At 35.2% G+C, this 17,142-nt stretch overlaps 1 protein-coding gene across 7 annotated transcripts in view; it reads right to left on the reverse strand.

Annotated features, from left to right (window-relative positions):
- Positions 1-17,142, reverse strand: part of Pign (phosphatidylinositol glycan anchor biosynthesis, class N) — a 135,058-nt gene that overhangs the window by 89,836 nt on the left and 28,080 nt on the right. For all 7 annotated transcript variants that reach the window (XR_001232906.1, XM_013511173.1, XM_013511163.1 and 4 more), the window contains 4 exons: positions 16,472-16,512; positions 12,122-12,181; positions 9,668-9,760; positions 9,003-9,058 (listed from right to left, as the gene is read on the reverse strand). Coding sequence is in view for 6 of the 7 variants with exons in the window: in XM_013511173.1 (XP_013366627.1) it covers positions 9,003-9,058; positions 9,668-9,760; positions 12,122-12,181; positions 16,472-16,512 (250 nt within the window). In the remaining variant the exon portion in view is untranslated. The remainder of the gene's footprint in view (positions 1-9,002; positions 9,059-9,667; positions 9,761-12,121; positions 12,182-16,471; positions 16,513-17,142) is intronic.

Consider the following 17,142-nt stretch of genomic DNA (forward strand, 5'->3'; position numbering starts at 1 on the left):
AGAGCTCTTAAAAATAACAAGGGATCAAGAAATAACAATTCAACAGCTGCAAGATAATACAAAGAAAAACAATATAAGACTGACAGATGTCAATGAAAAAGTAGAAGCCAACACAAATGACATGAAAAGAAATAACTACTTGCAGAAGTAATAGCAGAAAAATTCCCAAGCATCAGAACAGAATCTGACATACAGTAAATGAGGCACACAGAAATTCAATTAGCCATGACCAAAATAAATCTACACCCAGACATATAATAAGATCCCAGAAATTCAGCAGAAGAACAGAATATTAAAAGCTGTTACTGAAAAGAAAAACCAAATCACCTATAAAAAAAGACACAATCATAGCCGACTTTTCAACATAAACCCCAAATCAAGAAGAGCTTACTGTGAAGTATTTCAAGTCCTAGAAGAAAACAACTTCCAACCCAGATGTAACTGGCAAAACTATCTTTGAAAATTAATGGAGAAATAAGATACTTCCATGACAAAGAATAACTGAAGAGATTCATGACCACCAAACAACCCAACAAAGACTACAGAAAGATATTCTAGACAGAGATAAAAATGAACCACAATTCAAGAACAACAACAGAGAAACCATAGGCAAGGCAAGCAACTAAACAGAGAGAAAAAGCAGGGAACCAACAGTGGGAAAATAACATGACAAAGATAAGCCAATACATGTCAGTTATAGCATCAACATAAATGGCCTCAATTCACAAATTAAAGGAAACAGACCGGCAGAATGGATGAAGGAGAAAGAGCCAACAATATGCTGCATACAAGAAACACATTTGACTGAAAAAGAAATTCACAGACTGAAAGTCAAAGGTGGAAAATAATACTCCATACAACAGGAACCCAGGGAAAAAAGCAGGGGTAGATATTCTGTTTGCAGACAATGTGAACTTCAAACCAAGAATGATCAATAGCGATTAAGAAGGTAACTATATACTTGTTAGGGGAAAAATTCAAGAGAAAGAGAAATAATCATAAATATGTATGCACCAAATATGGAAGCACCCAACTATATAAGATAATTATTAATAGACATGAAAAATCAAATAAGTAATAACACAATTGTAATGGAAGACCTTAATACCCCATTGTCACGAAGAGATAGATCAACTAGACAGAAAATCAGCAAAGTAATATCAGAACTGAATCAAACCTGTGAACAAATGGACTTAGTAGATACTTTCAGAGTGTTCCACCCAACATCATCAGAATACACATTCTTCTCAGCTGCACATGGGACATTCTCTAAAATAGACCATATACTAGCCCACAGAGCATGCTTTAAGTAAACACAAAGGAACTGAAATTATCCCATGCATATTATCTGATCATAGTGCAATGAAACTGGAAATTAATGGCAAAAGAAACTGCAAAAACTCCATAAACACATGGAAATTAAATGATACCCTCCAAGTAACCAATGGGTCACAGAAGAAATTAAAGAAGAAATTAAACAATATCTACAACCAAAGGAGAAAGCAGATACAACATACTGGAACCTACGGGATACAATGAAAACAGTCCTAAGAGGGAAATCAATAGCAATCAATGTGAATTCTCACATTAGGAAAACAGAACAAGCACAAATAAACAACCTAATACTGCACCTCAAGCTTCTAGAAATAGAAGAGAAAAAACAAGCCAAAGCCCCATACAAGGGAGCAAATTATAAAGATTAGGGCAGAAATTAATGCAATGCAGACTAAGAAAACAATAGAAAGAATTAATGAATTAAGAATTGGTTCTCGGGAAGAATAAAGAAAAGTGATAAACCCTAAGCCAAACTTATCAAAAAAAGGAAAGACTCAAATTCATGCACTGAGGAATGAAAAGGATGAAATCATGACAAATCCAGTAGAATTTCAGAAGATCATCAATACCTACCTCAGAAATGTTTACTCTCATAGCATGGAAAACACAGAAGAAATGGACAAATTCCTAGGTGTGTATGAATTACCAAAGCTAAACTGAGAAGACATAAAAATTCTGAATAACCTGATATCAAATGAAATTGAAAATGTAATTAAAAATGTACCAACAAAGAAAAGCCTAGGTCCTCATAAACTTACTGTTGAATTCTGCAAGAAATTTCAATATGATTTAATGCCAATACTCCTCAAACTCTTCAATGAAATTGAAAGGGAACCAATCCTCCTTAATTCATTCCTGGAGGCAAGTATTAACCTGACACCAAAACCAGAGAAAGACCCAATCAAAAAAGAGAACTACAGGCCAATCTTCCTAGGGAACATAGATGCTAAAATCTTTAATAAGATACCAGCATACAAAATGCAGCAAGTCATCAAAGAAGATAACATACCACAACCAAATGGTATTCATCCCAGGAATAAGGGATGGTTCAATATACACAAACAATAAAAGTAGTAAGACATATCAACAGAGCCAAAGATAAAAATCCCATGATCCTCTCAATACATGCAGAAAAAGCTTCTGATAAAGTACAACACTCACTCATGACAAAAACCCTGCAGAAAATTGGAATAGATGGCCTTTACCTCAATCTGATCAAAGCCATCTACGACAAACCAACAGCTAACATCATATTACATGGACAAAAACTGAAAGCTTTTACTCTAAAATCAGGTATAAGACAAGGATGTCCACTCCTACTCAATACAGTTCTGTGAACATTAGCCAGAGCAATTAGACAAGAGAGAACAATAAAAGGAATAAGGATAGGAAAGCAAGAAGTGAAACAATCATTATTCAAAGATGACATGATACTTTATATAGAAAACCCCAAAAACTCCACCAAAAGACTTCTAGATTTCGGGGCTGGGGATTTAGCTCAGCGGCAAAGCGCTTGCCTGCCAAGCGCAAGGTTGTGAGTTTGATTCCTGGTATCGGAAGAAAAGACAAAAAAAAAAAAAAAAAAGACTTCTAGATTTCATAACCAAATTCAGTAGCATAGGTGGATACAAAGTTAACACTCAAAAATCCAAAGCATTCTTGTACACAAACAATAAACTCACTGAGAAAGAAATTAGGGAAACAACACCTTTCACAATAGCATCCAAAAAAATGAAATACTTAGGAATCAATCTAACAAAAGAAGTAAAATATCTATACATTGAAAAGTACAGTATTCTGAAAAAGGAGATCATACAGGATATCAGAAAATGGCAAGATATCGCTTGCTCATGGGTAGGAAGAACCAACATAGTGAAAATGGCTATATTCCCCAATTGTTATACAGATTTAATGCAATTCCCATCAAAATACCATCAACATACCTCACAGAACTAGAGAAAATACTCATAAAATTCATTTGAAATCAGAAAAGACACAGAATAGCAAAAGCAGTTATGGGCAACAAAGGCAAAGCAGGAGGCATAACAATCCCTGACTTGAAATTATACTACAAAGCTACTGTGATAAAATCAGCACAGTATTTGCAAAAAAACAGACCTGAGGATCAATGGAATAGATTAGAAGATGTAGACACAGCTACAAACACACTCAGCCATCTTATCTTTGACAAAGGGGCCAAATATGTTCACTGGAAGAAAGATAGCCTCTTTAATAAGTGGTGCCGGAAAAACTGGATTTCCACAGGCCAAAGACTAAACTACACCCATGCCTATCACCATGCACTAAACTAAAATCAAAATGGATCAAAGATCTAAATATTAAAACAGGAAAACTAAATCTACTGGAAGAGAAAATAGGTAGAAATCTTGAAGACATAGCAGTAGGCAGAGAGTTCATGACAAAAACCAACTGCACAGGAAATACTTCAAAGAGTCAATAACTGGGATTTCATCTAATTAAAAAGCTTAGGCACATCAAAAGAAATCACCAATAGTGTGAAAAGACCACCAACAGATTGGGAAAAAAATATAGCCAACTGTCCCTTTATATGTTCTCTCTAGAACATATAAAGAATTGAAAAAAATTATACCCTCTAAATTGAATGACTCAATCCAAAAATGGGCATCTGAGATGAATACACACTTCTCAAATGAAGAAATACAAATGGCAAATTAATACATGAAAAACGTTCCCAATATTATTGATCATTCAAAAGATGCAGAGATTCCATCTCACCCCAGATAGAATGGCTATCATCAAGAAATCAACCAATAACAACTGTTGGCAGGGCTGTGGGGAATAAGGCACCCTTCTCTAGTTTTGGTGGGAGTGCAGACTGGTGCAACCACTGTGGAAATTAGTATGCAGATTCCTCAAAAAGCTAGGATTAAAGGTCCTATTCAACCCAGCTATTCCCCTTCTGGGTATCTTCCCAGAAGAACTAAAAACATCATACCACAGCGATATACGTGCACCAGTGTTTACAGCAGCAAAATTTGTCATAGCTAAATCTTGGAAACAACCCAAATGCCCATCAACCAAGGAATCGTTAAAACGATGTCGTTTTTTTATATACAATGGAATACTACTCAGTCATAAAGAAGGATAAACTTGAGACTTATAAGTAAATGCATGCAACTTGAGACCCTAAACAAAAGTTAAATAAATCAGACTCACATGTGTAAACACCATATTGCCTGCCTGGTAAGAAAAACTGAAAGAGTGAATAAGGTCTAAAATGTACAATAGATATTGTGAAATGGGAAGAAATTGTTAAAAAGGAAAAAGGAACTAGGATGGGGGGAAGGTTAAAGGAAGGGAAATGGGAGAAAAATGCAAGTTAGTTATACTATTAGTGTCTCACAGTTCATAGAAAAGGACAATTTGTGCTTATATTAATTGGAGAATTTTTTATGCCCATATCTTGTCCCATGAGTAACTACTTTCAAGATAACAATATGCAATGTATTAACTACTGTTATTCTCCTATCATCTTGTTATGAAATTTTGTTTTACCTTTTCTCCATAAAATAAAAAAAATGAATTCTCTTGGGCATGTAGTTTTAACACTCTTAGTTTTAATAAACAGCATGAATGTACTTTGTAAAATAGTTGTCATCAGTTAAGACTATATCAGACTCTGGAGCCAGACTGCTAATTCTGACTCTCCTGTTTACAAGTGAAAAATGTCAAGATAGTTACTTCTTTGTGCTTTAGTTTCCTAAAGTTGTGTTTAGGAAGTTTTTTCCTAAAGTTTAGTTTCCTTCCCATCTGGGAAGTGGGAAAAATATTACTTATTGATAGGTATTAGTTTCTTCAGATACTACTAAGTTAGTTCTAGTAATCTATATATTTGTCTTTACTGGTATTACCTCTGTTATAATAGCTTTAAGATTATGTATCCTAGCTAATAGAGTAAACCTCTTATCCTATTTCTTCTCAATATTAGCTGTTACTCTTGAAAATGTATTCTTCTATATAAATTTAAAAGCCATCTTTTTTCAGGCATAGTGATACATGCCTAGCGATAATGCCATCTACTTGGGAGGCTGAGGCAGAAGGATTGCAAACTCAAAACCAATCTAGGTAGCTGAGTGAGATTCTGGCTAAAAATACCAATCTTAAGAGGCTGGAGATATAGCTCAATGGTAAAGCACCCCTCCATTTGATCTCCAGTACAACTAAAACAAAAAAGGAGTTATATGAAAGTATTTAACATTACACAATATTTAATAAGTAATTTGGAGATGACTGACATTTCACAGTATTAAATATTACCACCCAATATTTATTTATATTTTGTTATGACCTAAAATAAAATTTTATAGTTTTCTCCACATTTTTCATTATTATCTTCCTAAATAATTTTATTTCCATTATAAACAGTATCCTTTTTTCTATTACATATCCTACAGTGTTAATTATTAGAATACCTATTTTCATTTATTTAAAAATGTTTTATTAAAGCAATATATGCATATAATTTGTAAAAATCAAATAGTACAGAAGGGCAGGACAATGAATAAATCCTTGCCTTACCCTCTCATTTCTCAGTTCACAAACCCAGACACAAAAATGCTTTACATGTGTTTGTTTTTTATCGTGGTCATTATCTCTATTTTCTTACTATGCTTTTCTTCTCTGTGCTCTGATTTGGGTCTAAAATACTACGCCTCACCCCAACTCTGCTGCATTTCCAAAGTGAGCGAATCTTGGCAGGCTGTGTTTATCAGGGGATTCATCCATTACTGAGTTCAGTAACTAAATGTGGTGTTTAGAGGTGGGGGCCAGTTGGAGGTGCGTCCTTGGAAGGGTGTGTTCTTGTCCCTGACTCTTCTTTTCTCTCTCTGCTTTTTGGCTGCCAAGATATCACAGCTTTCCTCCACCACGCCCTTCATGCCATGCCATTTCTACCATGGACCAACTGACCATGGACTGAAATGATGAGCCAAAATAAATCTCTTCTTTAAATTGTGAGGGTTGGGTACTTTCCACCAGTGACAAGAAAGTATCTAATACACTATATTTTTCATGCTACTTCTTGACTTAATGGTCTGAGGTATTTTCTGTTGACTCCCTGCTGTCTCTGGCTCTGCTTCCCCCTCAACAAAGCAATCTTATATTTTGATCTGTCTGCTGGCTATCTTGGTTACCTTAATAATCTAACATGTAGATCTCTACCGTATTCTATCAACTACAGACAGAATTCTCCACATTCTAATTTATGCATGCAATAGTACTAGTGTTATTCTACATACATTTTCTTTCTCCTCTGCCTTTCAATCTGTCAACTGCACTTTTATACTGTCAAGATTGGTAAACTTGCACTGTATTATCTAATTATAATTAATTCTTGCCTCCTTTGCCTAAGGATTAACTCTAAAAGCTGAAAACCAATATTTATATTAGTATGACTAGTATTTAAATACACTTCACTGAATATCAAAGTTTTATACTATAACTAGATTTTCTCATTTATTTCTTAAAGCCTTCATCCATGTACAATGTTGAATTCCCTTTCTCACACCCCAGCAACTGTTCAAAATCATGTACAACCTGAGCATGTGAACCAAATGCTTCACATTTGAAGCATATTTTTTTTGACAAATTTCTTTACTTTTTGTGTCCTATTATTGTTTTTTGGGGGGTGGGAGGTGGGAAGAAATATATGTTCCATTCATCCCATCTTGTTGCTAAACTCCTCCAGCTTCTCAGTCTATGCATCTATCCCTTAAAATTCATTTTATTCAGCTTCAGGTCTACTCAGTTCCTATTCTCATTTAGAGGATCTGCTTCCTCCTGGACCCTTCTTGTATTGTTTATCTTTTTGTAAGTTTCTCTCTGCATTTCCCCTCCTTACAGGTTTTGATATATTCTGTGCCTTTTTCTCTTAATAAACACTGGTTTTGTTTTATGGATGCAAAAGCTTCTTAAATATCCCCAAGGATTTTCATACTTATAAGGTTCTGGTCTTTGAGTTATATAGTTTAAAGAGCCAATTTTTCACTTTATCTTAGGTTTTCATAGCTATATTACAGGCATTCAGCAAGTCATGACTTTTAGCCAGACAGATCTATAAGCCTGGCAATCTCTCTGCTCCAGGATGGGTAAACAAGGGGCTAGGGCAGGCTCCCATATGACACAGGTCAACAGTGGCTCTCTCTATATATATACAGAACATCCAGGCAAAAGTTGAAGCCAGTGTGGGGGAAGTTTAGGTCAACTAGCAGGCTAAATGGAAGAAGGCGTATGCATGCGAACCTTGGGGAAGAATACTTTCCTCATCAGCCTTCCCAGAGTGGCTGGTCTAAAGCAATCCTGTTATTCTCACTCTCAACATCCTATGGATTTTCTTCATATTAGGAACTGATAACGTATTTCTTGTTCACTTATTTTGTTATGCTCTGTCTGTACTGCCACAGTATAAACAAACTCTGTGAAGGTAAAGACTTTTTACCTCTGTGAAGGTAAAAAGTGTATCTTGTTTACTGCTGTATCTATGATGCACACAGTAGTCAATCAATAAATATTTAAGAAAAATGAAAACATATACTCAAACCAATTCCAATAACAAATTCCAAATCTACTATATTATTAAAAGAAAATATGAATCAGTATAACAGATCTGTAAGTATAATATGCTAATGATATAGTCCATGTAATTAATTTTATATGACTATAAATTGCAAAATCTTAATTTTGCTTTATGTTTCATTGCTTATATATCCATATATACACACACAAACTTGGTATATAAGTCATATTATTAAGAAGGCAATACAATATCTAAGGCTTTCTAGTTTATGAATACTACACCCATGTTTTACAACTTGTCAAAAATAATTCAATCACATCTTTAAGACTCATAAATAAAATAATCTCAATTTATTTTGGTCAATAGCAAAATTCTATAAACTAAATGTGAGTCTCAAGAAAGGTGAGTACCAAGTATACCAAGCTACATATTGTCAGTGGTATTAAACACGATCTATGACTCAGATCTATTCTTTGCTGATTTAAGGAAAAACACATCTTACTGGGCTAAGGAACAACCTGGTAGAATGCTTTGCCTACCTGTTAGAAACCAGTATTTCTCAGAATTCTACTGTTGGCCTTTCTTGTCACTTCCTACATTCTCCCTAGAGCCTCCACATGTTTACCAGTTTCTACCACCATCTTCATGGTGATGGTTCCAAAATCTTCACAATTACCCCCCATCTCCTGATATCTAAGGCCTTATTTCTAATTCTTTAACTGATACCTTCAAATGTAAGTTGAACTAAAAATATCCATTTTTGCTTTTCAAACTAGCTCTTCCTTTTATAAAACATAATGGCACCAGCATGTTCTCAATCAAGCAAGCCAAGAGCTAAGGAGTCATCCTCTCTCTCTTCCTTATAACCCCACACCCTCCTTGCTAACTAGAAAAGTCGTGCTCATGTCATCTCCTTAATTTTTCTCACGTATCTCTGTCCCTCCACCTACTCTTCCAGACATTCAAAAGTGTCTAGCATGTGGCTTATTACTTAACAAAAGTAACAGAAAAGGACTTCAATTTGGAGTTTGCACTAAGGTACACAAAAAGGCAGTTTACAAAAAACTAACCCAGCCTCTTTTTAGATTGATAAAAAACAGAAGCGACTTACTTAAATGGTGTAAACAAAAATGGTAAAGTAGTTTCTTTTTTCTGAGTCATTTTCACCTGGGAACCAAGCATGAAAATATTTAAGTGTATTAAGTTAACAAAAAATAAATTTCATTTTGAAATATAAACATCCATTAAAGTGGTTCTTCAGGGGTAGTTAACTAATTTGAAAATAAATGGAATTTTGTGTTATATTGTTTCGTAAGTATTTAAAGAAAAATTGAATACTATCTTACTACTTGAAGGAGCTAACAATTGAGTATATCAATCCTGCAAGATAACATACTATAATGTAATTAAAATTGTATTTTTTTAATTCCTTGAAAACAAAATAAACCAAAGTTTTAATCAAAGAATCACTTCTTTAAGTTCCTAATGTATCTAACAACATACATGAAATGACAAATGTTGTGATCCCTAATAATACTTCTATGGGACAAATTCCAAGTGATAAAAACTTAAATTGTAGACTTTATAAGCATAAGTCAAAGCCAATAGGATTAACAGTGCCTGTATTCCACAACTGTGAAACTGTATGACACTAGGCAAATAAAAAATCTGAAGATAATAAATTACAGAAAATTTATTAAAATAATAAATATTTTCACCTAATATATTCAATTGTTAAATTATACTATTGCTCATTTTTGAATATTTTTTTTTTACCTTGAACTGTTCAAGTATCTGTACTGCATTTGTAAATATGCTCTCTGCTTTAAAGAGGTCAGTGTTGTTCAGATAATCCATAGGAAGGATTCCCTGTAAATAACAAATATTGGAATACTGGTTTAGTATTAGTGTTCAGTCTATTCTTATAAAATGAAACAGATCTAAGAGAAACAACAAAGATAAGACATATAAACAAATCACTAGATTAAATGAAGAATCTTTTTAAAAATCATAACTGAAATATGTTCTATAGTGTTTCACCAAATAGGTATAATAAAGTAAATAAAACAAAAAAGATAATTTAAATTCAAACAAGATAATTTAAAACCTCACACTGATTGAGAGATTGTCTCTATGGTCTAGATCATAACTGTCCCCATGTGTGAAAGATTTAGCAATACTGGGAGGCTATGGATATTATAAGAGGTGGGGCCCAGTGAGTGGGAGGTCTTCAGTTCACTGGTGGCGTGCTGGCAAAAGGGATTATGAGACCCAAGGCATTTCCTTTCTCTCTTCCACACCTTGATCATAAGATGAGAAGTTTGGCTCTACCATGCATCCTACCATGATATATACCCAAGGACTGAAACCTCTAAAACTTTATGACAAAACAAACCATTTCTCTTTAAAAGTTGATTACCTCAGGTATTTGTTATATAGGGAAAAAAAAAAAAACAACACACCTAACAAACATATATACTATGTGCTAAGCAGTGAACTAAATATTTTATACATGCACAACATACACACAAATGACTATGATGGGTCATAGCTAGTATATTTAAGAGGAAAAAAAAGACATGAGAGTGTCCTACATGTTGAAAAAGTAAAGATTACTTTATAAAACTTTTGTTTAAATGCATACACACACTTATGACTGTCAGGATCTTATTACTCAGAGTTACAGATAAGGTGATATATTTTACAGTAAACTTCATTTTGAAGAGCTAGTGAGAGTAGCTGCTTAGAATGGTATTCTGTTTTGTTTTGTTTTTGGCTTTTCTGCATCCAGGTCCATTTGTAACTGTATTATTATTTTCTGCTGAAAAACCTTCTCCACTGGATATATGCAGTGTGATCAAAAACTATGTTGAATGTTTAAATTTAAAAATTATTATATAAAAGATTTATTGCCATTAACCCCCTTGAAAATATTTGCCCTTGCTTCAAACACACCTACCCCCACCTTGCTATGTTGCAAAACAGTTATGGAAGTCCTCTTTCATGAGTATCTTTTTAGTTGTACTGCCTCAATGTCCTCTATAACTTCAAAACACTTCCCTTTCATAATCATTTTGACTTTGGGGAAGAGCCAGAAGTCACACAGTGCCAGATCTTGCCAGATCTGGTGAATAAGGTGGATGTGGATACACTGTAATGTTTTCATGGGCTGCCTTTCCATTGGACGAAACTTGGAAGCAGCACTAATCGAAATCTTATCATAATCTTAAAGAAGAGTTCCAAAAGTGCTTCATAAAGTGGCAAGTATTCCAAGCAAGGGGGAATATTTTGTGTGTGGGGGGGGAATTAATAGCAATGTATCTTTAATACATTTTTTAAAAAATTTAAACACTGTACATTTTGATCACATCTTATAGTTTGGTTAGTCTTTAAACAGGGGCCCTGCTCTACCTTACTAAATAGTAACATAACCTGGGTTGGACCATGTAGAATTTGACTGCTAACAGTCAAGGAACAGAAACTGAAATAGGTAAAATGTTATTCTACTCTACTGCTGTATCCTAAGCAGAATAGCCCTGCCATGGGACCATGGTTGTGGTTCCTTCTAAGTATCTAGAGCTGTCTTGGTTTCTGGCAATTTCTAAGATTGGTTTTTGAGCTCCCTGTGATTCAGTAAACCATATCTTTCCAATAATTTTCTTTTAAATGGACTCAGTCTCTGTTGTTTTTCATCACTTGTATCTATACTACAAAAATATAAATTGTATGGACCTTAGAAAATAAAAAATTGAGGGGCTTGGGATACAGCTCAGTGGTAGAGTGATTACCTAGTATGTACAAAGTCCTGGGACTGATCTCCAGAGAAAAAGAAGAGACAGAAATGAGGGAAGAAGATAGGAGGGGAAGGGGAGATGACAGGGGAGGAGAGAAGAAGAGATGGGAAGAGAGCAGAAGAGAATAGAAGAGAGAAGACAGAGGGGAAGGGAGAGGAGGAAAGAGGGGAGGAGAGGAGAGAGGAAGGGAGGGGAGGGGAAGAGGAGAGAGGAGAAGATAGGAAAGAAAGAGGAATATACATTTTTAAATGGAAAGATTATTTTCTTTTTTTGGTTCTGAGAATCAAACTCAGGACCTTGCACTTGCCAGGTAGGCTCTTATGCTGCTGAACTATATCCGTGGCCCAAATGTAAAGATTATATAGAAATACATAACAATAACTTTTTCTGTGAAATTTTTAATACTGAGTACTGATAATAAAATTTTATTCCTTACCACTGAATTAAGGGGAAAGGGGACTCCAATAAGGGAAGCCATCAATGGTGTAATATCAGCCTACAAATACAAAAATTAAATTCTAAGAAATCTACAGATACAGTATAACCACAGAAATTACATGACTATATTCTGAAATATAACCATAAACTGTTATAATCATTTCACTTTATTTATACTCAAAGACATTAATCTCTAAAAATATTATTTGCTAAAGATGCATGAACTTATGAAAAATATATTTGAAACAAGAGTTTTCAATGTAAAACATACTAAAACAAAACTTACTTATCCTTTTGGCTAAAAATCAGTATCATGTACAAGGACGCCATAAGTAGTAGAAAATACTAGCAATAGAGGACTTTAGAGAAACGTGTACATTAACTAAGGAAAGAAAGTATTAGAAGGTAATTCAACCAGCCTCTGAACCCCAGGAAATATATAAACAAGGGAAGATCCCAAATACTATTTTTGATGTCTCCCTTTCAAGTTCAGTTTTTCACCAGAGCTGCTTATTCTGCCTGTCATCATTTTCTCACCTCCCGTCACTCCAATTTGTGTCCACTCCTCTTCATCCCATAGAGTGTGCTCCCAATGTGAACTAATGATCTTAACTTTTCTAAATAGAGCTGACTTCTTATATTAGTCTATATAACTCTTCAGGCATTAAAGTGCTCAGAAGTCAGCATGCCCAGTTTCAAATCCTTAGCTGCACTCTCTGAAACCATGGCTAGGTTATTTACCTTCTTCAATGCTTCAGTTATTTTATCAGTTAAAAAAAAATACATGAGCCTGGCATGGTGGCACATACACATAACCTCAGCACTCTAGGAGCCCGCAGTAAGAAGACTGCAAGTTCCAGTCCAGCCTGAGCAATTTAGTAACTTAGTCAGACCTTATCTCAAAATAAAAAAAAATAAAAATAAAAAGGACTGGGGACATAGTTCAGTGCAAAGGCTCTGGATTCAGTCCCCAGTACCTGCCACACTTACAATTCTTGGTGATGCCATTACTATCACTAACCCTCTCAGCATCACTGTGTAGATTATTCCCCTCCTGCAGATTAACAACACACTGATGAGTTTCTTCAGTCTCACCAGCATCTCCCGAGTTTGTCAAGTTTGGCCCTAGGTTTTCCATCGTTGTTACCACTGATACATCTTAACTAATCTATTTCCCAGAAAACTTGAAATCTACAAGGTATTCTTAGTTGCCTGTTTTTCCTTCTCCCCAACTCTACTGTTGGCTCTTTCTAATCTGTCTATGCTACAACCAGAGAATTCTTTCATAAAAAGTTTGAATCATGTCATCCTCCAGGTGCTCGAATAGTTCAAGGGCTTTCATAACCTTTTAATATAAAGCCTACAAGGCCCATAAGTCCCCACATGGTCTCCGTCTACATTCTTCTACCTCCCATAACACAGTCTTTGTGGTTTTTCTTTAATATTCTTTCATACATGAGGTGTACACACACACACACACACACACACACACACACACACATACACACACACACACACACACACACACACACACACACAGAGCACTGAGGCTTAAAAAGCTTTGTGCACAGTAGGCAAGCACTCTAGCACTGAGCTAAACAGTATACCCCCACAAAGTCATGGCTTAGAGTTCATGGGCTCAGTCCTTTGTGGCTTTTTCCTTAGAACCTAACTAATAATTGTTTGTGGAAACTCCCACAATTTCACAGAAACCACAAATATCCTCTGTAAGTTAGGGGGGAAGTTTACAAGTAGCCAATCCAAGAGCATTATTTAGTTCTCCTTGTTGCTGACTGGCTGTCGCCTCATAACACATCTCCAGCAGATGCACCAGCATTTCTGCATCTTAACAGGTTGTACCAAGTATAGCTATCTCAAGTGATTTTGGTTTTGTTCTTCTCAAAGCCCTTAGATCCCTAAGATGCCACCAAAACTCCCTGCCCCTTCTAAGGCTTTATTAATACAGTATTTTATTAAATTAAATTATGCAACTGTGGAGATATAGCATGTTTAGGGTTTAAACTATAAAAATAGGCATTTATAAGCATTTTTCTGACCACATCTGAAATTGGCTGTTTTTCACAAATTTGTGGATGCTCTAGAAACATAACCCCCACAAATTTCAAGGGTCTACTGTATCTACAGCCCTTTTTATATTATTTTGAGATATACTGCCCAGGCTGGCCTCAAACTTGCAATCCTCCTGAATAACAGGGGTTATAAGCACAGACCACCACATCTGGTACCAGGTATGTTTTTACCAGAGCTGTATGCACAGACTGTCCCTCTGCCTAGAAAGTCCTTCTGCTACTATCTTTGCCTCAAAATTCCTGCTTATTTTTCAATTTCACTTCAATGTTTAGTTTCTCAGGGACACTTGATCACATAGGGTATAAGATATATCCACAGTATGTGCTCATGGTTTCCACAGGCTTCTTCTGATGCATTTGTTACAGGTATAATTTCATTTATTTGTGTAATAGTTTGATCAGCATCAGTTCTCATCTCTGGGGGCAAAGACTATTTGGTTTTACTCACCATATATCCTTTATAATTAGCACAAAGATTAGCATATTCCAGGTCTATAACAGCGGAATGAATGAATAGAGTCTCATCTAATGCAGATCTGAGGCAGGAGTATTAAGATAACAGACTTAGTATTCAGACAGCAATAGCTGAATTTGGTTCAGTTTCTGATCTGGCCCTGGTCTGGCTACATAAAAAACATTTCTTTGTTTTGTGGCCTTCTAGTTCTTCCTGATCCACAGAGATTTTTAACAGCAAATTAATAAATTGATATTCTAATATATTATAGAGGCTAAATTTAACCAACCAGCTTGATTGGCTTAGAAGCCACCTAGAGGATTAAGTGTGCCTTTCTGCTCTGGCAGCATTTCCCTGCTCTGCTTCCTCAGCACCATGAGGTAAATAGCATTTCTGTGCTACACCCTTCTGCCATGATGTTCCTGCCTTGAAGTCAGCCTACCATGATGGACTGAATCCTCTGAAATCATAAGCCAAATTAAACCTCTCTTCCTTTAAATTGTAGGTGTTAGATATTATGTCACAGTGACTAGAAAGTGACATTTTCATTTATTTGGTGTTATGCCTTGTATCTAGATGTCCTCCCAAAGCTTCCTGTGCTTATAGGTAGGGATTTTTGAAGGTGGCTGGATCTAGAGTGTGTGAATATGGATTAAGAGTGTGACACTTTGGTTAGTCCACTAATTGGTTAAGTGTTGTTCTGGGTGTAGGTGCGGGGAAGCCGCACCAAGCGTGTGGGTGGCACTAACCAAAAGGCTTGTAGTTTGGATGGAATATAAAGGGAAAGATGGAAAGCAGGCTTGCTGCCTTGCCATGAATTGAATGCCATGAACTGTTTTTCCTCTATGATGCCCATCTGCCCTGACATCCTGCCCTGAAGCCATCTGACTATGGACTGAAACCTCTACAGACTGTAAGCCAAAATAAACCTTTCCTCCTTTAACGTGTAGGTGTTGGGTATTGTGTCTCAGTAACTAAGATACTTGGCTAACAAACATTCATCCTAAGAGAAGAAAATATTCTTACTATGCTTGCAAGAATCAGGTTTCTGCAACCACAGGCCTGAAAGTACAAACCCAGACACTAGTTTGTCACCACAATAAGGAATGTCAACTTGTGCATGACCTGGAAGGCAAGATATTTCTGCCACTTTGGAAACCATATCCCACTGATGTCCTGCCTTCTACATACAGTGATGATGGCTACTCGAGCAGCATATCTTCAACAATGACAATTGTGTACTTAATATTGACAAATAGATTATGCTACTAGTCTAACTTTATTAGGTTGCCCATACATTTTTCTGTAATGGTAGATTTCTAGCTGGATAATGTACACTTTCATCATATTTTCACCATTGCATGTGAAAGGAGGCTGGTTAGGTAAGAAAATATACTTAAAGGTAAAATGTGTGTTACAAAAAAACAGTAAGTGACATAGAAAGGAAAGAATGAAGGAAGGAAGGAAGGAAACTTTAATAGGAGTTTTATTAGATCTACACATGCAGTATACACTGCAACCATGATCAGACATCATAGAAACTAAGCAAGCATGCAAATTTCAGTTAACATAAAAATTAATTATCCAGTATTATTTGTAGGGAATCTTTCATTTTTACTTAGGTTTTAAAATTTTGAAACAAAAGAAATCAGTTGTGCTTAAAAATATTTGCACTGAAAGTATTCTCCACAGTAAAGTGAAATATTTTGAAAAACCTTTTGTCATTACTAATATAATTATTTATCATACCTTTATCTGAACTTATAGGAGATAAAATTAAATATGATTACATTGAAATAAATACCTGATTGACATCCTTCCTCTTCCATTCTTCCAGTCCCCATTCTAAAAGACATAATCAGAAACAAGATTTGATATTAAGATTTTAAAAAGAATAAACTATTTAGTTATTAGGAATATCCAATACTTCATGGAAAAGGTAAGTATTGGAAACTTGGCTCTTTTAAGCCATGCATGAATTTGGTTTTTTTCGTTTTGTTTTTTTAAAACAAAAGCAGGAAAACATTAACAGACAGAAAACCTTTTACAAAATAGCATAAGAACAGTACAGACAATACAGAATTACAAAGTGGAAATTAACAATGCTTGCTGTATTACATATTGATATTTTCAAAGTGGCTTCTTGTGAAAACAGAAAGAGACATGCAATACTGATCAATAAAGGACTTATTGACAGTTTCTTTTAGCAAAGAAATAGAAGACAGTAAAACAACTATGTTAACTATCCTGTATATACACACATAAAAAATTTTCCTTCTTTCCCTTCTCTTTTCCCACATCCCAGTTGCCCTTTACCCTTGAGTACTTTCCCATCATTTCACAATGTCTATCAGACCTCTTAGTTTAAATGAACTCTTTCAGGTTTTACACTAGTGAAACAATGCGGTGCTTGCACATGTAGGTCTGATTTATTTCACTTATGAGTATGGTCTCTAGTTGTGACCATTTACCTAT

Source organism: Chinchilla lanigera, unplaced genomic scaffold (genome assembly GCF_000276665.1).
Source record: "Chinchilla lanigera isolate Chin_1 unplaced genomic scaffold, ChiLan1.0 scaffold00001, whole genome shotgun sequence".
Taxonomy (NCBI): Eukaryota; Metazoa; Chordata; class Mammalia; order Rodentia; family Chinchillidae; genus Chinchilla; species Chinchilla lanigera.